The 27,884-nt window shown below is 49.6% G+C and overlaps 11 protein-coding genes across 11 annotated transcripts; 7 read left to right on the top strand and 4 right to left on the bottom strand.

Annotated features, from left to right (window-relative positions):
* Positions 1 to 3,605: 3,605 nt before the first annotated feature.
* On the bottom strand, positions 3,606 to 4,056 carry EDD37DRAFT_669763 (uncharacterized protein; the record flags this gene model as incomplete). Its single annotated transcript, XM_062819347.1, has 2 exons — positions 3,606 to 3,639; positions 3,698 to 4,056. The coding sequence occupies 2 exons, from the start codon at positions 4,054 to 4,056 to the stop codon at positions 3,606 to 3,608; spliced, it is 393 nt and encodes a 130-aa protein (XP_062665497.1).
* A 617-nt stretch (positions 4,057 to 4,673) lies between these two features.
* On the bottom strand, positions 4,674 to 6,371 carry EDD37DRAFT_642639 (2OG-Fe(II) oxygenase). The gene is made up of 2 exons (XM_062817379.1): positions 5,080 to 6,371; positions 4,674 to 5,027 (listed from the first exon to the last, which is right to left on the bottom strand). The coding sequence occupies exons 1-2, from the start codon at positions 6,112 to 6,114 to the stop codon at positions 4,893 to 4,895; spliced, it is 1,170 nt and encodes a 389-aa protein (XP_062665496.1). The 5' UTR covers positions 6,115 to 6,371; the 3' UTR covers positions 4,674 to 4,892.
* Positions 6,372 to 6,504: 133 nt separating this feature from the next.
* Positions 6,505 to 7,626, bottom strand: EDD37DRAFT_613649 (CVNH domain-containing protein; the record flags this gene model as incomplete). The annotated part of the gene is made up of 1 exon (XM_062815473.1): positions 6,505 to 7,626. One exon carries the CDS (start codon positions 7,624 to 7,626, stop codon positions 6,505 to 6,507), a length of 1,122 nt encoding a protein of 373 aa, XP_062665495.1.
* A 734-nt stretch (positions 7,627 to 8,360) lies between these two features.
* Positions 8,361 to 10,704, top strand: EDD37DRAFT_642634 (D-lactate dehydrogenase). Its single transcript, XM_062817378.1, has 5 exons — positions 8,361 to 8,792; positions 8,841 to 10,003; positions 10,054 to 10,165; positions 10,215 to 10,390; positions 10,443 to 10,704. Exons 1-5 carry the CDS (start codon positions 8,498 to 8,500, stop codon positions 10,512 to 10,514), a joined length of 1,818 nt encoding a protein of 605 aa, XP_062665494.1. The 5' UTR covers positions 8,361 to 8,497; the 3' UTR covers positions 10,515 to 10,704.
* On the top strand, positions 10,698 to 12,260 carry EDD37DRAFT_201020 (D-xylulose reductase A). The gene is made up of 2 exons (XM_062810168.1): positions 10,698 to 10,939; positions 10,989 to 12,260. Exons 1-2 carry the CDS (start codon positions 10,916 to 10,918, stop codon positions 12,036 to 12,038), a joined length of 1,074 nt encoding a protein of 357 aa, XP_062665493.1. The 5' UTR covers positions 10,698 to 10,915; the 3' UTR covers positions 12,039 to 12,260.
* A 2,804-nt stretch (positions 12,261 to 15,064) lies between these two features.
* Positions 15,065 to 16,627, top strand: EDD37DRAFT_675422 (uncharacterized protein; the record flags this gene model as incomplete). The annotated part of the gene is made up of 3 exons (XM_062819540.1): positions 15,065 to 15,494; positions 15,571 to 15,695; positions 15,720 to 16,627. 3 exons carry the CDS (start codon positions 15,065 to 15,067, stop codon positions 16,161 to 16,163), a joined length of 999 nt encoding a protein of 332 aa, XP_062665492.1. The 3' UTR covers positions 16,164 to 16,627.
* EDD37DRAFT_200893 (uncharacterized protein) lies at positions 16,628 to 17,714 on the top strand. The gene is made up of 2 exons (XM_062810165.1): positions 16,628 to 16,981; positions 17,052 to 17,714. Exons 1-2 carry the CDS (start codon positions 16,857 to 16,859, stop codon positions 17,512 to 17,514), a joined length of 588 nt encoding a protein of 195 aa, XP_062665491.1. The 5' UTR covers positions 16,628 to 16,856; the 3' UTR covers positions 17,515 to 17,714.
* EDD37DRAFT_200894 (uncharacterized protein) lies at positions 17,715 to 18,726 on the top strand. Its single transcript, XM_062810166.1, has 2 exons — positions 17,715 to 18,468; positions 18,525 to 18,726. Exon 1 carries the CDS (start codon positions 17,914 to 17,916, stop codon positions 18,277 to 18,279), a length of 366 nt encoding a protein of 121 aa, XP_062665490.1. The 5' UTR covers positions 17,715 to 17,913; the 3' UTR covers positions 18,280 to 18,468; positions 18,525 to 18,726.
* A 1,065-nt stretch (positions 18,727 to 19,791) lies between these two features.
* EDD37DRAFT_200986 (DNA excision repair protein ERCC-6) lies at positions 19,792 to 23,591 on the bottom strand. The gene has a single exon (XM_062810167.1). The coding sequence runs from the start codon at positions 23,509 to 23,511 to the stop codon at positions 20,200 to 20,202; it is 3,312 nt and encodes a 1,103-aa protein (XP_062665489.1). The 5' UTR covers positions 23,512 to 23,591; the 3' UTR covers positions 19,792 to 20,199.
* A 63-nt stretch (positions 23,592 to 23,654) lies between these two features.
* EDD37DRAFT_200855 (3' exoribonuclease family, domain 1-domain-containing protein) lies at positions 23,655 to 24,792 on the top strand. Its single transcript, XM_062810164.1, has 2 exons — positions 23,655 to 23,982; positions 24,042 to 24,792. Exons 1-2 carry the CDS (start codon positions 23,804 to 23,806, stop codon positions 24,637 to 24,639), a joined length of 777 nt encoding a protein of 258 aa, XP_062665488.1. The 5' UTR covers positions 23,655 to 23,803; the 3' UTR covers positions 24,640 to 24,792.
* A 1,439-nt stretch (positions 24,793 to 26,231) lies between these two features.
* Positions 26,232 to 27,784, top strand: EDD37DRAFT_642626 (toxin biosynthesis protein). The gene has a single exon (XM_062817377.1). It carries the CDS (start codon positions 26,456 to 26,458, stop codon positions 27,695 to 27,697), a length of 1,242 nt encoding a protein of 413 aa, XP_062665487.1. The 5' UTR covers positions 26,232 to 26,455; the 3' UTR covers positions 27,698 to 27,784.
* The last annotated feature ends 100 nt before the right edge of the window (positions 27,785 to 27,884 follow it).

The raw sequence follows: 27,884 nt of genomic DNA, 5'->3' as shown, positions 1-27,884 counted from the left end.
ACTAGCCTTCCCAACGGCTAGGCACGAATATATAGGTACTAGAAGAGTAATATCCGAGGTCGTAGATTACTCCGTATTTCCTACTAGTATTCAGAAAGTACTCGTGTTTTTTAACCTAATACTTACTTTTTTTTATATAAGACTCCTAACTAGGCTATCTAAGCAGCCTTATATTGCTTACGTGACCATCGACGTCTAGTCCCCACTAGCGGCCTTAGAGGGTTTCGCACGACGATCTTAGGCTCTATCTCCTTTACTAATAGCGGCTCGATATCCGAGTTTATTCTAGGGATAAAAGGTCTTCGTTTATAAGAATTCATTAATCCTTATCTTCTACGCTAGTCCAATAGTCTCTCTATATTACGTATCGTTTATTCTATTGCTCTATAGCTCTATCTTACCTTGAACTAGGTAACCTACTCGGCGAAGAGCCGTAAGCGCTAATATCTCTTCGCGTAGAACTATAAGTCAGGGATATCGTCTTAGGGGATAAAGACCGCCGCGTCATCGTCTTTAGATACGCTAAGTAGCTAGTCCTAGTATATAAAAGGAGAGAAGATAGGTTATAACTTATCTCTATTATAACTATTCTAGAAGGCGCTATAATAAGTAGTCCCGAATCTTCGAAGTATTATTATATACTCTCTTTTTAGCTTAACTATAATATATCGACGAGGGGTACTAGTATAAACGATCTTAAAATCACTTACGTAGGGTCGTAAGGTAAATTCCTCGAATCGATATAACTTCGAATATATATTTAAAGCGTACTATAGATTCTTGAGTATATCGAAATTAGATAAAAAGAACTATTATAGTAGGGCTAAGATACTATATATAGCGAGCTACGGATAGTCGTTATATATAATTCTATTATATAGATTATACCTATTGATAGAGTTAGTACTTAGTTAGTTTTCTACACTAGTCCCTCGTATCGTACGTACTAGATCTTATCTATATTATTATAGTATATCAACAAAGAGCGCATCCCCTTTAAGAGCATAGATAATAGCATTACGAAGAGCGCCTAGAGCATCGAAAAATATTCGGTAAGTCTATCTAATAATAGTATCTCTAGGAAATAGACGTCGAACTTCCCGCTCATAGCTTTTCCTTTATCTTTCTACTACTAAATATAGAATGCTAATATAAGTGTAACCTACTATAGAGCCGAAGGATTCTAGATAACGAAGGTAGCGCATTGATTTTGCCCCTCTCTTATACAAAGTGTATAGTAGTAGAAACTACCTCGGTATGACGATATCGATTAAGGCTAAATAGTCTTGATATCTAGACCGAGAAGCATTACGTTTATGGCATTAGCTTCGGTCACGGTAATCAATTTCTCTAGAGGTGCCTCTATTAGGATCGATACCGTACTATCGCTAAGAATAAGTTCGTCGTCGATAGGAGCACCTTCTCTTACTCTTATATACTCTTGTATAGTCTCGTTCAATACTTACGAATATCTTGCCTCCTATAGAAACGGCACTATATAGCCTTTAAGACGTCGTCTATACCTAAGGTAAAGACGACTAAGCGAATCCACTATAGTTGATATTATACTTTATTTAGTACGAAGAGGTTTTTCCTCCGGCTTTGTATATAGGTAGGCTTCTACGTAGTAGAAAACAAGTTTAATAAACACATAATAAACGTTTTCAGAAACAGAGAAACCCCCTTTCTTAAGCGATTGCTAGTATGGAAGTCGTTTATATTCGCAACCTAAACAATAGTTGGAAATCTAGATAATAGTGTGGACTAGCTAAAATACGTTGTGCTCTAGGGAAAAAACCTAGTAGTAGCATAGTTCTAGTGAGAAAATATCTTAACAGTCTCCGCCTAGACACATCGCGAAGATAGTGCAAACTTAGCCTCTAATTGAAGACATCACTCCCCAAGAGCCATGGTGTCACGAAGCGATAGATGGTAAATTGACTCTCAAAAAGGCCTATTCGAGACTTAAACATAGAACTGAAGCCTATGTTTTGTCTATGCCAGCTACAGCTACCCTTGCATTGACGGACCTCTGCTACGATAGGGGACGTAGGATGGTAGGAGTCTGCCTCGATCAGAAACACCAAGGTTTTTAACTAACCGTCTCTTTTAGGTGTACATAGTCATCAAATACAAAGAGACTACGTCACTACCAGATCTACTATATGTGTCGTAGGCGTAGACTATAGCCTAACAAGAAGAATAGAAGGCTATGAAGCCAGTCATTCGACTTGACCGTATCGCTAGCAGCCACGAATAGATTCAAGATAACGTCTTGATATTACCATTTCACGTTAGAGAAAACCGATACGTGTCACCTAGTGTTACCTTCCTCAACGGCCTGCTCCCCTACCTAATTAGATCTCCATATGATCATAGCCTTCCCTCCCCATCTCAAGTCGAAAGGCATCAGGATCATCAATCTCCACAATACAAATAGAGTGATAGTAGTAGAGACAGTAAGATCAGGATTCAACGTATTAATGGACTAAGAGGTGTCTTAGACGGCCTAAAGTCGATGTATAAGAGTAATAATAAGCATTTCTTAACTAAATCCAAGTTCTTCAATACTTGGATAGTTTAGGTCGTGAATAAAGAGTGAATACATAGGGACGTGAAGCTAAGCTCTTGGGTTAGAGGTCTAGGGAAAATAGCCTATATTACCGAAAAAGCAAGCGTAATTTAGCGTCGGTACCCTAGTGGAACGGAATGCTGCTTATATATAGAAGAAAGATAACTACCACGAATAGATCGATTATTGGGTCTTTTTCTATGCTTTTTTTAAGCTATTAAATCTCAGAACGATCTCAAAGCTCCTGGTGTGTACTCTTCATAGCCTTAAACCCTTTTAGTAGGTTGTCCATTCCCTATAGTGACTTACAACTTACCTTTTTGGTATAGCACATCGGAAACATTAACTGACTATATAGTAATGGCATCCACTCAAGCGCCACAAAAGGTATTAAAAGCCAGCTATGAGACCCTCGTTAGTAGCGTCGTCTTCGATCATACTCGCGTTGATCCTTTAAGATACAACAATTTGAAAGAGGCAAAGAATATCAAAGCTTTCACGGATATAGTCGAAGACTATATACTCTATATGAAAGAAGATACTTATCAGCATTAGGGCTAGGATGAAGAGAGAGAGAAGAGAGCTACTATTATATTTATGTCGATAATCAATAACGAGAAAGGATAGACCCTAGCAAGCAATGTAGTACTAGAGTTCCAACGCCTAATATTAGGCCACCCTACGTACGCTATAGCAAAAAGCTGACGAACCCTAGATTTAAAACGACAAACCTTGCTGATCCGCTACGATACATCCTAGATACCGTTAAAAGTCGCTTATCTCATCGGGAAACCTATTTCAAAATTCGACCGAGCGCGACCTAGAAGTGGGAAGAGAACCTAGCCTAGCGTTATGAGAAGAGGTTCGTGGAGTATCTAGGCTAGCGAGCAGGCCAAGCGAGTCAGACAAGCGATAGTCGAATAGCAGAGATCGAACAAGTTCTGGAAACATTGCAACTTGTCGTGAAGACAGAGGCAGAGCCAACAAGCGAGCAAGTCTCGGCATCACAGAACGCTACGTTAAAGTTCTCGCTTTATACACGGAGCACCGTCCCGGCGTTGTTGTTCCTAATGTTCATGTCAATATTGCTAGTGGTGTATATAAGAATAGTGCAGGAAGACGAACAGAACGATAATAAGCAAGAGGAAGATGGAAATGACCAAGACGAAGAGGACGAAGATGAACAGGAGGAAGATGAAGATAAACAGAAGGAAGATAAAGAGAAATAGGAGGAAGATGAAGATAAATAGGAGGAAGACGAAGATGAACAGGAGGAAGACGAAGATAAACAGGAGGAAGACGAAGATGAATAGGAGGAAGATGAAGATAAACAAGAGGAAGACGAAGATAAACAGGAGGAAGACAAAGATAAACAGGAAGAAGACAAAGATAAACAGGAGGAAGATAAAGATGAACAAGAGGAAGACGAAGATAAACAGAAGGAAGACGACGAATAGAGTCGCTAGGTCAATCTGGCAAACCATATTTCCTTTCGGAGAATAAGAAAGCTATATATACAGCTCGAGTTTCATCGTGGCAGAAGATACCAGGCGAGGCAGGTACCTACGTATAGGTAAGAAATTAGTGTGGATTCATTAATAATAACGTGCAAGGACAGTAGATATCTAATATAATCGTTCAGTACGAGGAAAAATATATCGCCGACGTCAAACGCACGTGAAAAAAAATCAAAGCTTGTTGAATTAGACAACTTTAAATTTTGATTAATTCCTCTGTCGAAATAGATACGATCTAACGAACAGTCGGCCGGCCGCGTGGCCTAATGGTTAAGGTAAACCGCCTATTATGCTCGAAATCGGTGGACATTTGGCTAAAAAAAAAAGGCGTTGGTTTTCGGATATTGAAGATATCTTCGATGTGAAAAACACCAAAGATTGGGAGTTCGAATCTTCCCGCGGTATGTACACTCAAACAATCTTGGTAACATCACGACTAATCATCCTTCAGGTCGCTCCATGTGACACAGTCTTTTTTTGTTCTTTTTAGGTCTTGCGCTGTTGTTGGGTGAGCTGCGCGTGTAAGGAACCAATTTTTTTGGGGGTCTGGAGGGGCATTCAGATCGAATCGGAGTGGAGATCGAGGCCCATCATGCTACGCTCGAAAGAGCTCGGGCGGCAGCGACTACTCGACCACCTGAAACTCTTCTGGTATGTTCCGCAACGACAGCAACATGAACTGTATTGAAGTTATACGAGTCTTGCTGGATGCCGCGAAGAAACGCTGCAGCAGCACAGCCGATCTACACGACGTTTCAACAAAAAGAAAGCATGGAAATCGTCACAAGCGCGAAAACAGCACGTCAGTGTGCTTGTATTGATTGCGGCTGAGCAGGAATAGAACTAGACGTGGTCCGTGACGAAGCAGCTTCCTTTGCCGCAAACTTGGCCGCTTCCTCAGCCTGGTCCTCACGGATCTTCTTCAGCAACTCAGGATACTATTACGACAAATTAGCGGCCAAAGCCACACAAGGGATACTCAAGACTTACCCATCGCTCACCAACGTCAGGATGACTCTTGATTCTGTTCATGAGCGTAGCCTCGCCCAGCCTGCTCCACGCACCCCTGATGAACGTGAACTCGATATCATCCAGCCTGACGCCACCCCTTCGCTCCAGGATATCCGATCTCAACTTCTTCACCGAATCTGGAACATCCATACTCTCAAATGTGGCGTCGTAACTGACACCCTGGAAGAAAGGGATACTGAACCGCGCGCCAGTGCCCCGAGCTGGACTCTGCACTCTATGCGTGGTCGACTGGCAGACACCCTGCGTTAGAGCCTCCATACCTTGGCCGATAGCCACGACAAACGTGCCGTCAATAGGTGGAGCATCAACCCACTGACCCTCCGCGTTCTGAACCTGCAGACCGCGATGATGACTCGCTTGCAGAAGATAACTCGTTAACATACTGTCCTTGTGCGGACCCACGCCTTGAGCTTCGCCCTCGACACCCAACTCCTCGAGATCCGGGTACTTGACGATTTTGAGTTTATGTTGCTGCGCTTCGTCGAAGAATTGGGCGAAGGCGTTGGACGGTAAGCCGATCGCTTCGGCGATCAAGCTGGTGAATTCCATACTCATGTCCCCCATGCGAGCCATGTACTCTTCGTAGACTTCACGGAATCGCGGTAAAGCATTCTCGTCAGGCCACAGGTTTGGCGCGAGTAAATTCCTATATAACGGATCATTTGGACCGGGTATGGGATGCGGCGTCGATAGATCGATCTGTTCGCGCCAGTCGGTTTTGAAGCGCGTGATTTCCATGCCGAGTTTATTGTAGCCGAGAAAGGATTTGGCGTTCTTCATTTCGACCTCGAGTTTCTTCTCCTCGGGGAGGTTGAAGAAAGCTTTGCCTAGCCGGATTACTTCGGCGACGAGGTCTGGTGGGACGCCTGTGTTTTTGATATACAAGAATCCAACTTCTAGGAGGGCATGGCGGAGACCGGCGAGAAGTTGGGGTTTGGTCTCTGGGGAGCGGGATAGTGAGAGATCCAGGATTGGGATGCTGGAGAATGACATCCTGGGCTGTCACCAAAAGGGGGTTTCTGATATGTCGGATGGTATAGTGTTTATTATTGTTTGGAAGAAAGGGAAATGAAAGAGAGTGGCGGCTGTTTGATGCTCGACGATGCTTGAGCGATGGCGCAATGCGCCGAGGCCGGAGAAGGTCGTATGCGGGTGAATATGATGCACCCGAGAGGCTCGTGGGCTGATCCTCGTTGACGCAAAGGCTACTTTCACAATTTCATACTTACACTCAGACATTTGGAGTATATTTGCTAGAGTGTGTCTGCTCGAGGGTGGCATCAACGAGGCCGAAAAAAAAGATAGTACAGTAGAAGTTGCTGGATGAAATTGTAGATCGTATAACTGACTCCGCCTACATAGAGCAAGTCTCATTCCTTACAATCAATCCAAGAGAATCAACTCGCCGTCGTTGTTGCTCACACGCTGATCCAACCTGATAGAAGTCCTGTTCCAGCAGCCATCGCCTGTTCCCAACTCTGCTTCCAACACCTTTCCGTTCTCACACAGTCTCACATCCCTTGCACTGGCACCGAAGTTGCCACCTCTAGCCCACACGAACTGACCGTGCTCATTAGCCAGACAATTGTTCAGCGAGATAGATGATAGCTTGTGATTCCCATGGACGTCAGCGCACGATGCGATCAGATCATAGTCTCTGTCCAAAGTGATGCTGTGAGACGAAGCAGAGAAATTACCCCGTGACTGAACGTATTGTTGAGGTTGATCTTGCGGACGTGGTTGCTGCTGAGGGTGCTGCTGGTACTGGTGCACCCCGTATGTCCCGGCACCGACAGCTGCAGCAGGTGCGACCCAGCCGTGCTTCTTCTTTTTCTTCTCATCGTCCGACGAACTACTGCTTGACGAAGAGTCTCGACGAAGAGGATTCTTCTCCTTCTTGTGTTTCTTGTAGGCATCTTCGGTCATGGACCCGGCGATCGCGCCTCCAATTGTGCCCAGAAAGCCGTGGTGTAATTTGTGGCCGCCATATGCTCCTAGAGCGCCACCGGCAACGGCACCCATGAGCCCTCGGTCTTGGGCTTGTGGGTCGTTGGGGTCCAGAGGAGCCCCAGGAGCAGGTTGTGGAGGGTATGGGCCTGTCTGAGTATGAGTAGGGGGTGGTCCTGCTGGTGGGATGAAACTGTTGTATTGAGACTGTGGATTTGGGGAGTATGCTCGGGAATCAGGTTGGTCATTGTAACCATAAGATTGGGATCTGTACGAGTATTCCTGTTGCTGGTAGGAATATGGCTGGGTTGGTGGAGGAGAAGAGTACTGATTCGAAGACTGATTGTCCGAGCCTGGATAGGCTGCTGGTTGATGATATGGTGGTTGATAGTCCCGACCTTCCTCATATGGGCGGTTCTGGTCGTAACTTGAACCGTAAGGTTGCCCACCGTAGCCCTGAGGTGGTCCAGAAGGAGGTTGCCATTGTTCCTCTTGATTACCTCCGTAGCCCCAACTCTGGCCAGGACGCTGATTGTTCCAGTACTCTTGGTCCGACATGTTGCTCAGTCCTTTGGAAGCTTCTTCCCAGACCTCATCACTCATCGGGAACTTACTGTCTTATAAAAGCTTTGAGGGGTAGTGGTGATCGCTAGGCATCCTCGTTTCAGGCTCACCGCCCTAGCATTAGATGGGAAAGGACTGTGGCTGAAGGTCATAACACAGCCACCCATGGATACATTCCCTAGATGTGATAGGGAGACAGCCTTGTAGAACAGCCACGTTCTATCTCCCTACGAGGGATGAGAGGCAGCTGTGATACCACTAGGCAATGCATCCGGTCTATGCAGACAGGGTCGCTCAGCTTGACAAGCTGATATGCAAGCTCCTTATGATGCAACCGATGAAGATCCGGGCCCAATGAATGCTGAAACATTTACGATGAACACCTTACCATGCAGTCATACTCACGGCAAGTCTCCTGACTGGGAGAGCGCCTGAACATGACAACAATGCGCGATCCCGGGATAGTGACCGCAAGGGCAGAATAGGCACTCGATTGGATAGGGAAGGTACTGTACGAGGAGAAGATGATAGTGGTGCCCCTAGTCTCTAAAGTCGGTACTGTACAGGTACTGTACCTTACGTTCACAATCGCTATTGGCGGGAAGGAGTAAGGAATTTAGGTGCACCGGACTTCTCAACTTCCCCTAAGCCAGAGACCAGCACGCCTAAGCGCGGAAATAAGGCGTCATTTAGGTGTCAATCAACCTTCTCCGCACTTGATGCCGAACACATTATCCTGCGGAGTCGGACCCTGCTTAACAAATCCTCCTCTGTTGTCGCTCTTAAGCCTGTTGACTGCCCTATCCGTCAAGGTTGGGTGCAACCATGTCCAGCTCTTCGTAGTGGCAGCCGGTACATCTTCAAGATGAGACATACCCTGCGGCTTGGCCGCTCAGCTGCTTCCTTTGTGCGGTCCATTGAGCGCACGAAACCATCTCAATCGCCTATCCTACGAGCCATCTCCGCAAGAACGTTCCACAGCACCCGACCGAAATCTGAAGAGAAGGGCAGAGAGGAACCGAAAGGAAGTGCGTCCTTTCGAGGTCAGCTTTATGAAAGCACATCAGACCGATTGAAGCGGGAAAGAGACTCTGAAGCCCGGTACATCCAAGCTCAACGCCAGCGCAAAGGAGAGCCGAGGACTTTGGCTCTGAGTGTTGGTACGTATGTCGCTGGCTTCATCTCTACTGGGGGCTGACAGTCATGAGTCATCCTATCCGTGGCCGGTGTGGCCTACTGGCTGGGAACCAGAGGCGAGAAAGCTTTAGACACTACCTCCACCACTCCTCTAGCACGGGCGCATCCTCCTCAACTCGACACACGTACCTCCGTTCTCCAGGCAGCCTGGGTCGACTTCGCTCAAATAGTCGGAAAAGACAATGTCTCCACAGTACCAGATGACCTTGAAGCGCATTCCGGCTCAGAATGGTCCTCTTACACAACAAAGTCCGGAGAGAGGCCGTTTGCTATCGTTTACCCTGCCACTACCGAGGAGGTGTCCAAGATCATGCAAGTATGCCACGCGAGAAAGATCCCAGTGACTGCACTCTCTGGCGGGACTAGTCTTGAGGGTCATTTCGCGCCGACAAGAGGGGGCATATGCATAGATATGATGAGAATGGACAAGATACTGGACTTCCACCCGCAAGATCTGGATATCATCGTCCAACCTGCCTTGGGCTGGGAAGACCTGAACGAATATCTGCGCGAGTCTGGCATGTTCTTTCCACCCGACCCAGGTCCAGGTGCAAAGATCGGAGGTATGGTCGGCACAGGCTGCTCCGGCACAAACGCTTACCGATATGGCACTATGCGTGAGTGGGTGATCTCGCTGACTGTTGTACTCGCCGATGGCACAGTCATCAAGACGAGACGGAGACCACGAAAGTCCAGCGCTGGTTACAATCTGACCCAGATGTTCATCGGCAGCGAAGGCACATTAGGTATTGTCACGGAAGCAACATTGAAAGTGACTGTTCTGCCTAAGAGCCAGTCTGTTGCCGTCGCTACTTTCCCGACCATTCATTCCGCAGCCGAGTGTGTTGCAAAGGTCGTCGGTGAAGGTATCCAACTTGCAGGAATGGAAATTCTTGATGATGTCCAGATGATGTGCATCAACAAAAGTGGAACAACATCTCGACAATGGCAAGAAGCGCCAACGCTCTTTTTCAAGTTCGCTGGTACGCCGGACGGTGTCAAAGAACAAATCAGTACGGTGCGAAAGCTGGCAAAAGCCACTCACAACAAAACCTTCGAGTTCGCAAAGAACGATGACGAGGCCGCAGAACTCTGGAGTGCTCGAAAGGAAGCGCTATGGAGTGTTATGGCTATGCGGAGAGACGAAAAAGACCATGTCTGGACGACCGATGTGGTAAGTATCTTTCAAGGGAAAGTTGATGGTTAATTCTAATCATGATCCAGGCTGTACCTATCAGCAGACTGGCTGATATCATTCAAGAGACTCGAGATGATGTCGCCAGCAGTGGATTGATAGGAGGTATTTGCGGCCATGTTGGTGATGGAAACTTCCACAGTAGGTCAACCAACATTGTGTTCATGAGCATGCGCTGACATTTGCAAAGCCATCTTGCTGTACAACGACACCGAGAAGCAGACAGCCGAAGGGCTTGTACACCGCATGATCCAACGAGCAATCGCTATGGATGGCACAGTTACTGGTGAGCACGGTGTCGGCCTGAAGAAGCGTGATTACATCCGTGAAGAGTTGGGAGAGGAGACTGTCGACGCCATGCGCAAGGTAAGCGGTCCATTTTTGGAGTCATTGCTACAGATGCTAACAAGGAACACAGCTCAAGCAAGCGTATGATCCTCTTGGAATTTTGAACTGTGACAAGATTGTTCAGCTTGAACTGGGACATTGAAGCCTTGTACCAGGAAAAAGCACGATAATATGAAAGGGAGAATGCACGTCGGCAAAGATATATACCGAATACTATATTCCAGAGTGCCCTTCTAGGTCTCAAATACCCCGAGCTGCAACAAGAACTGCAACCCCGCGGCCCAAATTGTTGCCCTCTATTTAGCCTAAATGCCCTCTACAACTTCTTTTCATCTCTTCTCCGGTGGTCACTATGAGATCATTGGTGCACCAGTCCCTCGAGATGATGGATCTTCTGCTCCACGTAGAAAGATCACCTGTGGTGGAAAGCGGTCCGCCAGCCATTAGTCGGCTGCTTGAGAGCGGTTAATTGTGCCTACAGCGTGGTTCTTCTTGTTTCGTGGTTCCTTCTCAACACCGTGACCTTCGCAGAGTCTCTCAACCATGACTACAGAAACGAGCACAAAGGTCGGCACAACCTCAGTGGTGAAAGCGACGATGTACTGACGTTGCACAGGAGAACAACTCTTTCGTCCTTCGGGGCATCAAAGATGTCACGTTCGAGGAACGACCAGTCCCTAAACTCGCCGGCCCTCACGACGTCCGTCTCCAGGTCAACTACACCGGCATCTGCGGTTCGGATGTACACTATTGGCAACATGGCCGGATAGGACATTTCGTGGTCAAGGACCCAATGGTTCTCGGTCATGAATCCGCAGGAACAGTGGTCGAGGTCGGTGAAAGTGTCAAGAGCCTGAAAAAGGGCGACCGTGTCGCAATGGAGCCTGGTGTTCCCTGCCGGCGTTGCGTACGGTGTAAGGAGGGCAAATACAACCTGTGCTTTGAGATGTCATTTGCAGCCACGCCACCATATGACGGAACACTGGCAAAGTACTATGTTCTGCCGGAAGATTTATGCTACAAGCTGCCTGAATCGCTAAGTCTGGAAGAGGGCGCATTGATGGAACCGCTCGCAGTTGCAGTACATATAACGAAACAGTCGGGACTGAAACAGAGTGATACCTGTGTCATTTTTGGTGCCGGTCCCGTTGGTTTGTTATGCTGCGCAGTGGCCAAAGCATTTGGTGCGAAGAAAGTGGTTGCTGTGGACATCAACCGGGAAAGACTCGACTTCGCAAAGTCATACGCTGCGGACTCGACTTTCGAGCCTTTCAAGGTCTCAGCCCCAGAGAACGCCCAGAGACTGATCAGTGAAAATGCTCTTGGTGCGGGCGCTGACGTGGCTATCGATGCCAGTGGCGCGGAGCCAAGTGTGCAAACGGCAATCCATGTACTTCGCGCGGGCGGAAGTTACGTTCAAGGCGGTATGGGACGAGACGAAATCACTTTCCCAATCATGGCCGCCTGTACTAAGGAATTGACGGTAAAAGGGAGTTTCAGATACGGGTCCGGTGACTACCAGACTGCCGTGGATTTGGTGAGTAGTGGCAAGATTGACGTGAAGAAGTTGATCAGCAGGAAAGTCAGCTTTGAAGATGCAGAACAGGCGTTCGAGGACGTGAAGGCTGGAAAGGCCATCAAAGTCCTAATCGAAGGGCCGAAATAGGAGGTGGTGATTGCCGATTCTCAAAAAGAAATTGAATGGGTTTGCCGAGAAAGTCTTTACTTCTTCATTTTATGGACGTGTCCTGGATTTTCGGTCTTTGTGACTCATGCTGTGCTGATTGTCGAACAGTCATAAGTGCATTCTGGTCGTAACGCCTGGAACCGCCGTGAATTTCTTGGGTCGACTGGTTTTTGTGCGGTCCTGGATGCCTGTTGCAATTCCATGGTTCTCCGCTACATTAACATTTCCAGGAAGCCATGGAATGAGGACCTGTCCCAGCAAAGGCTATAAGTATCCCCTCTGACCCTTGTACTTATTTTCTCCTTCATGCTTCGTCTCCTTTTCCCTTGACCCTGGCCCTGGACTTCTGGGGTGGGTGTTAGCATGTACACTTATATATATCACGTCCAGATTTGTCCGATGTCGTTAAGACTTTCCACCACTTACCAAGTCATTTCACTCAGGTGTTCTCCACCTGCAAAGAACATGCCTCTGTCCCTGAAGGGTACAATGCAAGAGCCATATTGGTTGCAAGAATCAGTCAACTGAACCAACAACGACAGCAGCTTTGGGCACAACCAGCAGCTGCATGCGGGGAGCCGCAGCCAGGATGGCTGTCGCAGGGAGTTGTGGCCCCTCGGAATCACTGGAAAGACGGGCTGCTCAGTGGTCAGAAAGCCGTGGCTGCGAACAGGCTTTCGAGACGTCAGGCGACTTGGCCAGGACTCCAGAATTGGATATTCGTCCGTGGAAACAAGATCAGTCATCGACCTGACTGCTTTGACCCAGGAAGCCCTTCCAGCCGTTCGAGCTGCACTCTCATTGCTCCAATTATCTATGTGAGCAGCCCACCAGGTGCTGAGCTCGCCTCATCATCTCCGCCGGCCAGACCAGTGCTACCCTCCCCCACCATTTTCTCGTCCCGTCCGACCTGCCCGGCAGCCTCTGAAAGACATCACGAACATGCCTGACCGGTTCACTGCGGTTTGGCATTCCAGGAATCAGCAATAAGGTCTACTGAATGCTCTACGTCAAGCTGCTTAGGACTCTGACGCCGACGGTCCGGTCGTCATCCAGTCATCCACGGAACTACATTACTATCTCTGGACGAGCGTGCCCTAAACAACGACTAACTCTGTCGCCACTCGTGGATACTGTTTCAGATTTGGCTGTCGCATTATCCAAAGAATCCTGCCAACTGTACAGTTGCGATGACAATACCACAGGGCAAGTAGGCGCCGAAGCATTTCCTCAACCCTATTACAAACGGCCAAGGTCTGCGTGCTGGCGGATTGCAGAGCGGACAGGACAAGAAGACGCGAAAACAACATGATAATGTTTGGGACGACCTTCGGATTCGGAACCAGAGCCAGGTTTCGATGACACAATAAGTTCAGCGACGCGGACCAGGACCAGCTTGGGCAGTAACATTTTCCAGCTCACCGGCCATAGTAGTGCACAGTGAGGTAGGCTGCTATGGTCCTCGCCCAAACAGAATAGCACAACTACTTGGCCTTTTCTTCTGCGTTTTCAGTCGATGATGACTTTCGGACCTGTTATGAACGAACATATTGCTCGTCGCTACACGAAACCACCGTGCAAGACGCCAGTTGGGCCTTCTATCTCGAAGGTCCGTGATGCCCACACCTCGTGTGGCTGTCACATTCTTGCTTTCTGCAGGACCAACCGGAGTATCATTCATACGGATCAAGTTCGAGTGGGCTCTGACACAGCTTCCCCACGCAGATCTCTTCCAAGTGGTCATATCAGGATGAACTGGGTCCGGTCCACATCTGGGCTTTTGGTTCGAAACGTTGAAATACTCGACCATGCTGTTTGTGCTTCGAGAGACACGCGGCACCGGTGGTTGTCGTTGGCTCGCTTGAGAGTCTCTGCGAAGGACAATTGTGCTGGCATGACCGACTGGAACAAGCATTAATGACACCAAGTTAAAAGGCTGCTTATGTCACCAACCAGGGAGTCTTGGCCCCTGTGTCCGACGCCTTGGTGGAACCGTCAGAGATTGTCACAAAGAGCACGCATCAGTCCTGATGGGGCACTATATCATTACCCAAACCCAGCTGAAAGACGATGTTGGTCAGATGCGGCTTTTTAGCGACGAGAAGCAACGGCTGTGCCATATGAGAACAGGATTCGAGATATACTTTCGAGAAGTCCTGGATCAGCTTTACAAGAAGTTACAAGAAGGGATCTCTACCCTAACTTCTGTGAATGTGACAACCTGGATTGCAAAGCACCCCATCGGCGGGACGTCTCCGTATGTTCTCAGACTGAGGTGGTAGTCGGAATCAGAAATGCAGCACCTATACATACCGTGGTGCGAGTTGCATGTAGGACATCAGCATCCACGGAGATAGAGTCTTCTGGATCATCCAGAACTACGCGAGACCGATGAGGCCTTCCACGAAAACATCGAAGACCATGTGGATGTTTGGCTTCTGTATACCCAATCAGCGACTCGCTTACAGGAGAGAGTCAATTGAGCAATATCGAAAAGTATCCGCTGAGCAGTCTCTTGCCTTGGACACATCGATTTGCACTGCCGAACTCAACACCATGACCGAGATTCAAGCAGCAAAACTGGATCATTTCGAAAACAAATTCCTAATCCGTGTGCTCTTTACAGGGAGTGTTCTTCAAATCCATGAAGTACTACTTTCTAATGGTTGTAAAGAGATTGAGGTCAGCCATCATCGGGAGACGTGACCCCACGACGACGGTCCCTATTCGCAAAGACAATGCTACGATCCTTTGAAGCGGACCTGCCATGATCGAAGCTCCAGCGATGAAGTGGGGACCAGCAAGTGCAGAGGTATTTCCGGAACATGAACAAGGCTGCAAACATGGTGTAGCCCGCTCTTGTCTTAGACCTCAGAATCACAGAACAGCGTCACTTTCGTGACTAGCTGCGCCGAGGAAGGCACCCCAAAGATCTATTTCGAGACCAGCCACTCAACATCGATACGCAATCGATACATGAGGCCATACGCACAGTATGCGGAACAATGGACGTCCACGAAGATAGAGTCTTCGAAGCCATAAAGTACTACACAGAGAGCAACGAGGTATTCCATGCAAACATCGAGGGTATGATCGCTTTGGGAGATTCAGCAGGTGTCGCAACGACGCTGTACAGCGACCCAACAGACATTGATATGACCCTTCAACCTTCGAAATCGATCTATCGATACGCGGTCAAGGCGGCAGATCGAGGCCGACTGGGCAAGATTGGGCAAGGCCGAAGTTTTCCGTCTCCATGCATCTGCCTTCTTAGGTGTGAAGCACTCAACACCACTCATTTCTTGCGCTTGAATTCGTTATGGTGGCCGCCAGAACGTACAAACCCTGATCGCAAGGTTCGCTTTCTGGGCCCCAATGGCCTAGTTGAGGAGTCGTTGCTACCGGAGTTCGTCAAGAAGGGGAAAGCCGTCCATGGTAAGAATCTTCCAGCCATCCAACTGGCACACCCGAAAACCATGAGAGTCGACGTTGCTGTCTCTTGATGCGGCAGAACATACGCATCAATGTGCTGACGAGATGTGGTGCCGACAAGAAGCTCTAGCCGACACCGCCAAACCTTGTGCGCAGGCGCTCTCCTTCGCCAACAAAATTGACGACTGCAATGCAAGTGTTGACGTTCACCGACGCGAAAGCCAATAGGGGTGGTCCGCAGACAACGACTCCTGCTGTGAACAGTCGACTCCTGGACAAAAGGCCTCTATCTGTACATATGGCGCCCCCTTCAACTGTGGTGTTCGACGTCTCGGCATAGACGAGCTCATTTCGTCCCATGAATCTTTCTCTGCACCCCTGTCATCCGGTGTCGTCCATAAGCTCTCAGACATGAATGCCGGCGGTTCATATGGCGTCGAAATGTCCGCGTCTGAGGTATGGACCATCTCAAGTGAAGCATTCCAGAGATTGGGTGAGTTCCAGGTGGACGGTACGCTTCAAGCGAGCAGAGAATGGGCCAACTGCGTCGCGAGGCTCTACGCTAGCGACGAGGCAACATGGAACGAGGAGATTGAAGTGCCGGTTTCCCCTGACAGCGTCGAGAGAGTCCGACTTCTGGGTTCCAAGAAAGAAGCTGCAGAGCGGATTTAGATGGCACTCCATCGAAGGGCATCCCAATCACGGCGACCATCGGGAAGTAATGGGACATGGATATGAACCGTCCGCGATTCAGGTACGATCTAGAAGTCAAATGATCACCGCCGTCGCAGTGTTGAAAGCTACAAGGATTCGGCTTATAATGCCGTCGATTTTATTCTGCTCTGGGTTGTCCATTGCCTACAGCAAGGATTTTCTGCATCTGGGTCGATCTTCCTTCGGCCCTTGAGGCCGCGAAGGTGAGAGCAGATCGACGCGTCATGTACCATCTGGCCGAAAGTGAGGAAGTTTGCAAGATGCGCCGTGCATGCGCCCTCTGCATTTGCCGGAATATATATATCATTGAATTCGAGACTACTGTGGTGGTTGACCGTGGTTCGAGAAATACCACATGAGCCTGCTATGGCACCTGTTGCCACTGAATGCAGATGGATGCAGATGGATGCATGGGGATCTTCGTTGAAGATACGTTTCCCAGACAAGTTGGTATCTCTTGTTCTGAGAGTACAACCACCAACAAACATCAAAGGACTACCATTGATATTGATCACATGGCGCACCCAACGTCGTTCCGGCTCACTGCCCGGGCGGCAGTGATATACGCACCACGTGCACAAGGGCGGAAAATCAAACGAGATCTCAAGGGCGATCCGGCGCAAAGGGAGGACCAAGGAACTGGACAGACCCATGCTGTCCTCCGGCTTTCCATGGAAATGCGCTCTGCCATTGTTTTGTTCGGACACCCTTCTTTTGTTTACTGCTTTGCTGGCTTGCCTGGAACTGGGAAATCCACCCAGGTGCAAAAATGAACGGTGGGTCTCATCTGGATCGCCAACGAACTTTGTGGCGGCGCCGCAGGTGCTGACGTTCTCCGACGTTAAGAGCACCAGGATGTCCTCCTCAGGCTTCGACTCCCACTGCTTCGAACACGACCATGCTCAATGCCCCAAGTCCTCGATCATCAACCTTGACGAGAATGCCCTCAGGCAGATTGTGGCGCGAACTTGATATTCCATGCTATCCAAGTGAGCCTCTCCTTGGAGTACGCGAGAGTCTAAGAATCGAAGATAGGGTGTTCTACCTCAATCACGTGGTACCGGAGTCTCTCCATCGCTTGACAAGTACGTCCATAACGGCAAATAGCTACCACATCTCTCGTCACGCCTTCGCCGCAAATTCCAGACATGGTCGGCCACAGCGGCACAAGGACCAGGCAAAAGGTCATTGCCATAGATCTGTTCCTCTCCTACGAGGCTCAAGGACGGCAACCTGCGCCCCTACCCTCGGCGCCGTTGGCGGCCACAAACTGGACCACTGCTCAGCAGGCTCGATGGGCAACAGCTAGATGCGGCGAAGAATGGGATGATGGTGTCCGGGGACTAATCGGCGCGAACAAGAAGAACACCGAGCTCACACGTCAGCGACATGACAACATTCCATACGATCAACTGAACGATAATAACCTACCAGCCTTCTTCAGAAGATTAACCTGCAGTCAAGCGGGTGACCACGAAGCACGATAAGTGCCGGAAAGGTGAAGAACTTGACGCAGAGCCAGGCTAACGAATTCTGGCCGGAAGATCTCGACACGGGTGGCAAGCTGCGAACAAAGCGTAGGCCGTGGGGGAATCGCTACTATGGCCCAAATCTCGGTCTACTGGCACCAGCTGGAACCAACACGAGCGGCAGCCTAGTGAGTGGGAAGACAGCCTGGGAATGCAGGAACTCGATATTAGCGGTAGGCATGACAACATGCCCAGGCGCAATGTCAACCGCCGGTACGATTTGCTGGAAGAGAAGGATGAGCACGGAGTGGACGACGACGAGTGGGGAATCCTCCTTCACGTTGGACCTGAGGATCCAGACGACACCGGCGTCGTGGCACAGAACGTCCCCGGCCGCTCGCGCCGCGGTCACCGTGCTGCTCCTAAAGAAAGCCAGCCTGACCATCGCGGACGAAGCCCACTGCCTATCCAACCCGAAAACCGCTCAGTCAAAATGCCTCGCCAAACTTGGGCCGAAGCAGCGTCGTATCGCCCTGACCGGCACACCGATAAGTAACAACTTCGACAATTTCTACTCTATTTTATCGTCCCTAGATACTTACTAGATCCGGAGACGATACGACAGCGCTTACCCTTTGAAGACGCCCTGAGCGCCCATAGCGACCCGGCACAACGAGAGATCGGATGACATTGTGCGTGTCAAGTTGGAAAAGACACATACAAACAGGAGTGGGTTTGTTGTTGTCGGTATGGTTGAGGAGTTGATCGAGAGTAGCGAAAGATGTCAGCATGAAGTATGAAATTGGCGGCGAAGTTATCAATTTCTCGAACTGACCGAAGTCATTCTTAGTCAGCTTGTCTAGGTCGTACAGTGAGACGTGTCGTCTGGCAACGAATCAAAGCACAGTGTTTAACAAAATACAGCAAAAGGCTTGAAAGGCATTTAGTGACTAGGATAGACTCTTCCGGTCGAAGAGGATAGTGTCGAAAGAAATGAAGGCGAGTAAGCCAGGTTCATTTGACGACTCCAAGCCGCCAAACGAACGCGCAGACCGAGAAAGGTGAACAGTTCACGATCGCCCTAGCGGTCGAAGGAGGAGCACTTCCGAACAAGATCTTGAAGATCGGCTCGTATCGTAACGAGGACTCCCTAGTTGTCGATCCCACTATCAGGATACAGCTTCAGAGGACGGATGACAATGAGGGCATGTGAATCTGCCACCATGTCTACTCGTCAGACATTGAGAGCGTCCACGGTACCAGTACGCGGCGGACTCAAGCGCCTTTACCAAGACATCCAACACACCGTCATTCAGCAGGCGGAACAGAGGAATCCAGGTGCCGTCACCGTATACCTTGCTCTCAGTCACTTCTATGGACCCCATCCCGGCTAACAGCCACAATCGACCTGTGTCCACTCTTTGGAGGTTGTACAGCACCATATGAATGAGCTCCTTGACTGTCGCAACTTGACGCCCAGTTCAAGGAAGGTTGTGATCCTTGTACAGATGGATCACCAACTACGCCGTGGCAGCGAGAATTCCAAAGAAGGCCAAAGAAGGCCAGCAAGGCAGAGAGACATCCGGAGAGAAGTGGTTGATCAAACCAGCTATCGCCTGGCTCAACCGGGTTGCCGGTCCAAGAAAGCCCACCAAATATACTTATATAGAGCTGATGGTCCTCATCGCTGCATGGGAGAAGATGAATGATCTGATAGCGAGGATCCTGAAATGCGATTCGAGCAGGGACTAGGTTTGTCTGAAAATCAGCGATATTCAGGAGAAGAATGAATCCACGATTGAGCAGATGCCAACATCACAGATCACCAGGCAACCCACCAGACGAGCTTCTCGAGAACCAGGGCCGTACGCTCGGTAAAACCCTGTGATTACACCATACACCTCAAATAACTGCATGGAAGGACGCCACATAGAAAGCCACCAACTATATCTCTGTACAACTGACGTACTCGAACAAGTCGGAGAGATGTCCTGGCAGTACAGCTGGGACAGTGCTCGCCATCAACATCTCCGCAGGGCTGCTGGGAAGACCGGGGAACAGAAGTTCAGAAGACAATGACCTTCTTGAAGTTTTTCAACGCGGCACCACCGAATCGTCAAGGTCCGATGGAGGGGATATGCCGGATCAGCACCGTCGTCCATCATAGCGTCCTCAGCTTTGTACGGTAATCCCGGCATCGAGCCGTGGCTCTCCCATACGTTGCAAGCCGACAGCTAAGGACATTGGGCTACAGCAGTGAGTGGAGTAGGAAAGAAGGAGTTCTTTGACACATCTGAGCTGGAGATTGGTTCGCAATGGCACGAATTGTTACAGGACTGACATGGGGAAGTTCCGATTTAGCATCAAATGTCTCGCGACGTTGATACTACAGAATGCTCCCAGGCACACTTGTGGTTGAAGACATTCCTGCTTGAAACAGTACTACCTGGGGTACTCCTGCCACCAAATTCTTTCTCATTCAGGGGTATCAAGTCATAACTTCATAAGTCATCAAATCATGGATATCAAAGCTCATCATCTTCGTCGTCGCTTCGGAGCTCCACGATATGCTCAATCTTGACCTCCGTGCCGTGCTTCATACTCTCCTCGGTCTTCACCTCGGGTTCACGCTTGACCTCGTTTTTGACGTCGTCCTCAGTCTTCAACCCGTCCTTCGCTGTCTTGACGTCGTGTTGATAGAACTCTTCCTCCTTGACAAGACCGGCAAGTACATCACGCCGGGCATGATAGAACCGATCCAGACACTCTCTCCGCTCAGCTTGCGTCCAGTTCTCCACGACCAGAGCAAAAGACACTACATCGTCACCATACCCTGCCCAGCGTGCCATGCTGCAGAACTGGCGTCTCTGCACCACTTGCGGAGGCTTGTATCGGTACCGGATATCACCATCAGGCGTGATGATTGAATCTCCTTCTCCGTCTGAATACACCCGGTCTTGGTTCATCTGAGACTGCGATCCATCTTGAAAGACTTTGGAGAGTTGTTCTTGGGTATCCCAATTCGTCTTGTTGCTCGCGGCCTTTTCGGCGCGGTTAGACAGGTAGGCTTCTACCTTGGAGGTGCCGATCACTTCGCTGTTTTCATGAGTGTACGAAACGCCGACAGAGGACAGAATGGCTTCGACAGGATCATGCTTTTGCTGTGCTGCTGCATCCGGCCGGAAAGAGGTTTTACCACGGGAGCGTGGCTTCTGGTCTCCAATGATCTCCGCCACTAATTGGGACATTGCGGCGTCTGCTGCTTCAGTCTTGATGAATTGGCGATTGCCGTCCTCGTCTTTCACGGCAGCCTCGTCGTCGGCAGACTCCTGCTCCTGTTCTTGGGTTTCGAGATCAGCAACTCGTACGCCCGCCTTCGACTCTGCGACATTCGTCTTGTTCACAATGTCACGTAAGACTTGGTTCTCGTTCTGGTAGGCAAATAGATTCCGTAGTCCGAATATCTCGCCCTTCTGGTCTGTACGCCCCTGAACACCTTGGAAATATCGACGCTCTGATGTTGCGTTGTAGCCAATATTGGCTTGCTGTTGCTTGTATATCTGTCGAGCGTACACAATTTCTTCCATTGTTCCCTGACTGACCAGCCGAAACACTTCAACGTCTCTTGTCTGACCAATCCTATAAGCTCGATCTTGTGCTTGCAGATCATAGCTGGGATTCCAGTTTGGGTCAACAATGACGACTTTATTTGCGGAAGTGATGTTGAGTCCAACGCCGCCAGCCCTCGTGCTGATCAGGAATACAAACTGAGATGGATCCGTGTTGAAATCTCTGACAGCTTGATAGCGGTCCTCGTACTGCATGCTGCCATCAAGGTAACTGACATTGAACTTGGTGCTGATAAAAAGGGTCTGAAGCATCCGCAACAACCTCACACTGTGCGAGAATATAAGCACTTTGTTGTCACCCTGGTCGTGCCAAAAGTTCAGGAGCTTCTTCAACACCCGCCATTTCCCGCAATACTCAGGGTTTCCCATATGAAGAATGCTGTCTCGAGTACGATAAATCTCCTCCCATTCGTCAGGCATAGCGATTTGTAACATGTCGAGATCTTTTGCTTGTTTTTCGTTCGAGTCCGACCCTTGTGGGATGAGTACGGCAAGGTGATTCGAGATCTTCTGAAGATTTTGAATGGCAGGAAACACCCATGTCTGCCATGTGCTCTCATCCTCCAACTTCATATGGCAGCACCAGCCTGCTTTCTTCCTGCTACCACAGTCACAGAGCTCGGAGCTGTTCTTGATGGCTTGCACAATGTCGCTTTCCAAGAAGTTTTGATACGCTCTTGCCTGTGTGGGAGTAAGGGGGCAAAAGACCACCCGGTCTGATTTCTTCGGAAGTTGATCTTTGATGAGCGCTTTAGTACGGCGTAGGAAGAATTGAGGTAGAAGGTTGTTAGCCAGCATTTTTGCAGTCTTCCTCGCCCGAGCAAGCTGGTAGTTCGAAGCATCGTGGCTTTGACCTAACTTCAACGGTTCGCATATCGATGTCTTCCAGGTCGACATTGGACCGAGGCGTCCGGGATTGGTCCAATTGAGGAGGGTCCAAAGTTCTTCGTACTTATTCTGGATTGCAGTTCCGGTCAAACCAATACGACAAAGAGCATTGACGTCAGTCATAGCTTTTGTGGTATCTGATCGGTGCTCTTTGATCTGATGACATTCATCGGCCACAACGCAATCCCACTTGATCATATTTATCTCGCTCTTGTGAGCACGATAGGTGTGATATGTGGTGATCATGACCTCCAGCATACCAGCCTGGGCCTCCAGAAAGACCTCATCGCGACGACCAGCGCCTCCGTGATAGGTATCAACTTGCCACCATCCCCAGCGGCGGAATTCGTCTTTCCAATTCTCCATTAGAGTGCCTGGGCAGATGATTAATGTTCTGGGATACTCCTTGCCGGCTCGACGCATCTTTCTCATCCTCTTCTTGTCTCGTTCATCACCTGTCTTGCCATAAGCAGCCGTCAAGAACGCAATGACCTGCACCGTTTTCCCCAAGCCCATGTCATCGCCCAGGATCCCGCCTTTCTGGTAGACGAACAGCTCGTGCAAGAAAGCCACGCCCTTAATCTGGTAATCTCGCAAGAATTGAGCAATGGGCGCCGGTATAAGGCCGAGGGAGTAGGGCAACTCAATGTCCTTGTATTCTTGGACAGCTGTCGATCGTGGGAAGTCTGGCCGCTCTGATAAATGCTGCAATCGCTCATCGTCGGAAAAGTATACATCATTGTATGTTGGTGGCAACCAGAGACCGCCCTCTTTCAGTTGTTCAGTGCGTTTATCGAACTCGGCCCTTCGACTTCGGACGTAGTCTGGCATAGTCCATTCCATGAGGTTGTCGTCTGAATCCGACTCGCCATAGTCCTTCAGCTTCCTACGTTTCTTCTTCGGCCCTTGAAGCCCTACACCGGTTGTGGCTCCAGCTGCTCTAGACCGCGGAGGTGGGTTATTCTCTTTTGCAATGGCACGCGCCTTCCGCGCAGACTTGAGTGCCCTCTTTTTGGCATCCTTCTCTCTGTTGTTGAATCGTTCGTCCTCCGACTGCATGTAGTTCAACTCATCGTCCGAGTCCAACTGCACTCGGGAGAAACTAGTCGTGGTGGGGCTGCGTCTTCTCTTCGGTGTGGGCTTCTTCGCGATTTTGACCGCATCTGAGTTCTCGGCTTCAGTGGCTGGTGCAAAATTGATTTCGTATACGTATGGGCGATGCTTGTCGGTATGTCCAGCGTGCGCTTTGGGAGGAGTGATAATCTCTCGCTTGATGCGTGGTCCATCCAAGTCATCGTCTTCGCTATCGGTGAACACCATGATGAGAATTCCGAGGAGGCTGCGCCTCAAAGCCGTAGGGGCTCAACTGCACGAGAAGGAGGCAGGAGGGTAGACGAGGGAAGGCGCATTATTGGAAAGAACGGCACGTCATCGCGTTGATGCACGAAATTTCCGCGGCGGCACGTGAAGATAAGAGATAAGATGATTTCACTCCGCAGGCCCTCGTTCTTTTTATTTTCCTGGCCATCTAGAACTGCACTGACTGTCCTGCAGAGGCAGTCCATGGTACGATTGCTGCAGCTATCTGCTCCAGGTGAGCAACTCCGGCGTCATGCCTCTCGATACCCTCGCAACCTACTCGCAAACTCTGCTACGACAAGATGGTCGACGATGGAATGAGCTCCGCAGAATCACTGCCTCAATATCAACACAGCCGTCTAGTGATGGCAGCAGCTTGCTGACCATGGGCAACACCATGGTGCTGTGCACTGTGACGGGTCCAAGAGAAGGGTATGTTCGTCTCTAATGAGCTGTTCTCTATCCGGTCCCATGCTGATCTTATATGACAGTCGTGGTCAACGAGACAATAACAATGCTATCATTGAGACCGAAATCAACGTCGCACCTTTCGCACAGATGGACCGCCGGCGACGAAATCGAAACGACAAGCGTACACAAGAACTCCAGACCACAATCTCCAATGCGTTCCAGAGTCATCTTTTCACACACTTATATCCGCGATCCACCATCTCCATAACCCTGCATGTCCTCAGCTTAGACGGCGCTCTGCTGGTCGCATGTCTCAACGCCGCGAGCCTTGCCCTTGTCGACGCCGGTGTTCCAATGCCTTCAATACTTGCAGCCATCTCGAGCGGAAGTATCACACCTACGGACGACTCTTCAGCAAAGCCCGAGCCTATTCTCGACCTAAACAATGCCGAGGAGCTAGAATTGCCTTTCCTATCGATTGCAACTGTGACTGGCCAACAAGGAATGGAAGACAGGGTTTCTGTCTTGATGATGGAAACACGCTGCCAAATTGGTGGAGCGAACAGCAAAATGGAGAGTATGTTAGCGACAGGTGTGGATGGATGCAAGCAAGTAAGGCGCAAGATGGAGGAAGTCATCAGAAAACATGGCGCAAAAATAATGCAGAACAGAAAGTAGTTTTGGGCAGATGAAGCTTTTCAAATACCCTGACTGACGTGGTGGATGTACTGCATCAGCTCAAGGGCGATCCAAGCGCGGCGGTCGTCATGTCCAGATGCACGATGGGGCCATATGACCTGGCACCTGCATCAAGGGTAACTATGGCGTTGCGGCTAGGGGCTTTCGAAGACACAACCAGGACAATGTTTCGTTGGATCTAGCACGCTCCTAAAGAGCACTCGGCTGGGTGACAATAAAGACAAAACACGGCCTCCAGCTCCATGGCCCGAACCACCTTGGATACACCGGCATCCACCCCGACACTAAGCTGATCTTCTATCGATCTTCTCAATCACGTCCACCAAGGCATCATTCGTCTGGTCAATTATCTCCTTCACGTCCTCGGACAATTCTCCTTCCTCCGATGCCCGCTGTTGGATGCACTGAGTCAACCGTGTCGTCGCTTGTTGTAAGGCGCGGAGACCAGGATCATCTTGCACCCATTGTGGAGGATTTGCTGCCATCGGGCCTGTCTGCTCGGTGTTAGCGAAGAAGGACTTCGGGCATGATTCAGAACGTACAGTGGATCCTGACTGCTGTTGTGTGGATGGAACGCTTGGGCCGCTTGCCATGTCGTTGAGATAGGCCATGACAGCCTTGAGCAACTTTGTCGTTGGGTTATGGCGGCCATCAGTCTCGGCCTCGACCGTCTCAAAGTACTTGTCTGGGATGAGAGCTCGTGCTTTTTTGGCTGCAGCTGCTTCCTCATCTCGGCGCGATTTCGAGTATTGCGCACCATCTGCCTTGGGTGCCATGTTGGACCGCTTGAGCTGTTGATGTTGTGTTTTGTTGCTGTCGAGCTCAAGCACTTTCGGCAAAGCTGGACAATAGACGAGGTGTTATTGCATCTGGTGAGAGGAGGAAGCGCCGAAGAAACGTCTGTGAGCTGATATATATACTGGTGAGAGGTTAGCCAAACTGAAGAGGATACTGTCCACCCAGCAAGCTTCACTGTACAAACATGTTTGGAGATGGATGCACCGAGGCAAGCCGGCAAATGCCGCTATGCTCGTGCCATCCTGGCAGCGCGTTGTTCAGACTCTACCCTTGGAAAGCCGGGAAGAGCCTTTCTTATACCCAACGTACCTGGCTTCACTGCGATCGTCACCACGCGTCTATCATCACCCCGGACTTCACTGCGCTCGACGTTGCTAGTCATGTTCAGGCAGTCGTGCGCTCCAGGTCCGACTGATATTCATGCAACAGTCGACATTGCTATTGTTGTCGTGCGAAAGACAATGAGTCATCTTTCATAGAGGCAGGAGCGAGAAAGAGAGTTGGAAAGAGTCGCATTGAAGAACAATACAGTACGTCGCGTCTGGGATCTCACGTGGCAAACGTTATAGCACCTTCCGGAAGCTCATTTGGAAGGCTGGAAGCTCATTCGGGACTATTGCTGATGAAGCTGATCTGGCTCAGACAAGGCTGCGACCGCAAGGCTCTGACCTGGCAACTCAGAGATCCGTCGGTGTAATAAGATACTCCAAATGTCCAGAAACATAAGATGCATATACTACTGTTGCTACGTTGTATTTTCCTTGTCTACCTGTCTTAAACGTTCGTCATGCTGTCTGTAACAGTCGCTTTCGCTTCATTGTACGAAGATTGCAGCGCGCTACGGCGTTCCTGATAGCCGAAAACCTAATGCTGATAGTATTGACAATCCTGTTCAGGCCACCAAGCTGAAGCAAGAATGTCGTTCAACAGTTTCTTATGTTATCAAGCTGTCTTCATGTATCGTGAGACCACCAGATGCACGATATAAAACAAAGATATGGGGGATTTCCGTCCAACGTGGACGGTCAAAGAGCATGTCATTCCAGCATCTCATCCAAGAGGATACCGCCGGGGTGTGCGCGATCCACAAACCTCGCGCTTACGGCTCCACGTCAAGCAGTATATCCCTGCTACACCGCGGCCTCTGGCCGACGATGGATATGCCGTCACCTTGATTGTACAACATGGGATGCCGCCGGGTGACAATAAAGAAGCCTGCGAGCCTTTCATGTGGGATCTGCTATGCCAGCCGAATCTGCCGCCGGTGAGGTCAATATGGGCCATGGACATTGCCTCTGCTGGTCAATCATTTCTTTTGAACCGAAAAGAAATAGGAGATGAACCGCATTGGTTCGACAGTTCCAGAGATCTTCTGCAAGTGATCAATCACTTTCAGGCAGAGATGCGACCTCCCCTGATAGGCTTTGGTCAAAGCTGGGGCGGCTCCGTAATCGCAATGTGCGCAGCATGGCATCCTCGACTGTTCGAGGGAGTAATAATGAGCGAGCCAGTTACGGAAAATGGTTATTACCATGCCCTTGAGGCTTCCCAGAATGGAGATCTTGCACACCCGGCAGTTCGCCAACCCATCGGTTTCATGGTCGGTCGACGGAAGCGACACTATCCAAGCCGTGCTGCCCTCAATGAATCAGTCGGTCGGAACGAAATGTGGAAACCATATGACAAGCGAGTTTTGCAGCAGATGCTACGATATGACTATCAAGATTTGGATGATGGACGAGTTGAACTCATAACACCACCGAATCTAACTCTACACCATTTTCAGCAACCGTCTCCGCCATTACGTGGATATCCTGAGCATGAGGACTACGCGACGAGACCTGCAGAGGCCAATCATCCTCCAGGCTTCTACAAGACCGTGCAGATCAGAGTCAAAGAGGCGTTGGCAGACGTAACGTGTAAGATTCTGTTCCTTTGGGGGAGCAAGGGCGGTTATATCAGCAGTGAAAGCTACCGAAAACGCTTGATCGATGCCGCTCAAGCCAAGGGATCAAGACCAGGCCAGATACAGCAGAAATTTGTTCCTGGCGGGCATTCTCTGATTTTCATTGTACCGACAGAGACCGCTGAAGCATCGGTGGGATGGATCGAGCAAATCTGGAAGGACTGGAATGAGGAGGAGGGAAGGCGACGTCTGGATGCGCCCATCGACCCAGAGAACGTCCCTGGGGAGGTTATTGAGCGGATGCAGAAAGTGAGTCGCGTTACGAAGTTATGATAAGCGAAATGCAAAGTATTGATGGTAAAAGGGCCCCTCGTACAGAATATGGGTCTGGATCTTTCTCTTATCTCTGTGTCTCCCCAGATCTGATATGCAGTGTGGCGTAGCAGAAATACTTGTAACGCAATGCATCATGCAGGTACCGATGACAGTCCAGGGTGCATGACGAATCACAGGCCCCTTT

The sequence above is a fragment of the Exophiala viscosa genome (assembly GCF_022695815.1).
Source record: "Exophiala viscosa unplaced genomic scaffold EDD37scaffold_16, whole genome shotgun sequence".
NCBI classification, from domain to species: domain Eukaryota; kingdom Fungi; phylum Ascomycota; class Eurotiomycetes; order Chaetothyriales; family Herpotrichiellaceae; genus Exophiala; species Exophiala viscosa.
Note: the sequence above shows the minus strand (reverse complement) of the source record. Positions and strands in the feature narration are given on the sequence as shown.

Bases quoted from the DNA above. Each gene is read 5' to 3' on its own strand.
- EDD37DRAFT_642639 (XM_062817379.1), bottom strand. From the start codon at position 6,114: ATGTCATTCTCCAGCATCCCAATCCTGGATCTCTCACTATCCCGCTCC. The intron at 5,028-5,079 runs GTAAGTCTTGAG...TTGTCGTAATAG, and splicing joins CTGACGTTGGTGAGCGATGG to TATCCTGAGTTGCTGAAGAA.
- EDD37DRAFT_642626 (XM_062817377.1), top strand. From the start codon at position 26,456: ATGGGGGATTTCCGTCCAACGTGGACGGTCAAAGAGCATGTCATTCCA.
- EDD37DRAFT_200893 (XM_062810165.1), top strand. From the start codon at position 16,857: ATGCTGTCCTCCGGCTTTCCATGGAAATGCGCTCTGCCATTGTTTTGT. The intron at 16,982-17,051 runs GTGGGTCTCATC...TCCGACGTTAAG, and splicing joins CCCAGGTGCAAAAATGAACG to AGCACCAGGATGTCCTCCTC.
- EDD37DRAFT_200986 (XM_062810167.1), bottom strand. From the start codon at position 23,511: ATGGTGTTCACCGATAGCGAAGACGATGACTTGGATGGACCACGCATC.
- EDD37DRAFT_201020 (XM_062810168.1), top strand. From the start codon at position 10,916: ATGACTACAGAAACGAGCACAAAG. The intron at 10,940-10,988 runs GTCGGCACAACC...GACGTTGCACAG, and splicing joins CTACAGAAACGAGCACAAAG to GAGAACAACTCTTTCGTCCT.
- EDD37DRAFT_200894 (XM_062810166.1), top strand. From the start codon at position 17,914: ATGACAACATGCCCAGGCGCAATGTCAACCGCCGGTACGATTTGCTGG.
- EDD37DRAFT_200855 (XM_062810164.1), top strand. From the start codon at position 23,804: ATGCCTCTCGATACCCTCGCAACCTACTCGCAAACTCTGCTACGACAA. The intron at 23,983-24,041 runs GTATGTTCGTCT...CTTATATGACAG, and splicing joins GTGACGGGTCCAAGAGAAGG to TCGTGGTCAACGAGACAATA.
- EDD37DRAFT_642634 (XM_062817378.1), top strand. From the start codon at position 8,498: ATGAGACATACCCTGCGGCTTGGCCGCTCAGCTGCTTCCTTTGTGCGG. The intron at 10,004-10,053 runs GTAAGTATCTTT...ATCATGATCCAG, and splicing joins ATGTCTGGACGACCGATGTG to GCTGTACCTATCAGCAGACT. The intron at 10,166-10,214 runs GTAGGTCAACCA...ACATTTGCAAAG, and splicing joins TGGTGATGGAAACTTCCACA to CCATCTTGCTGTACAACGAC.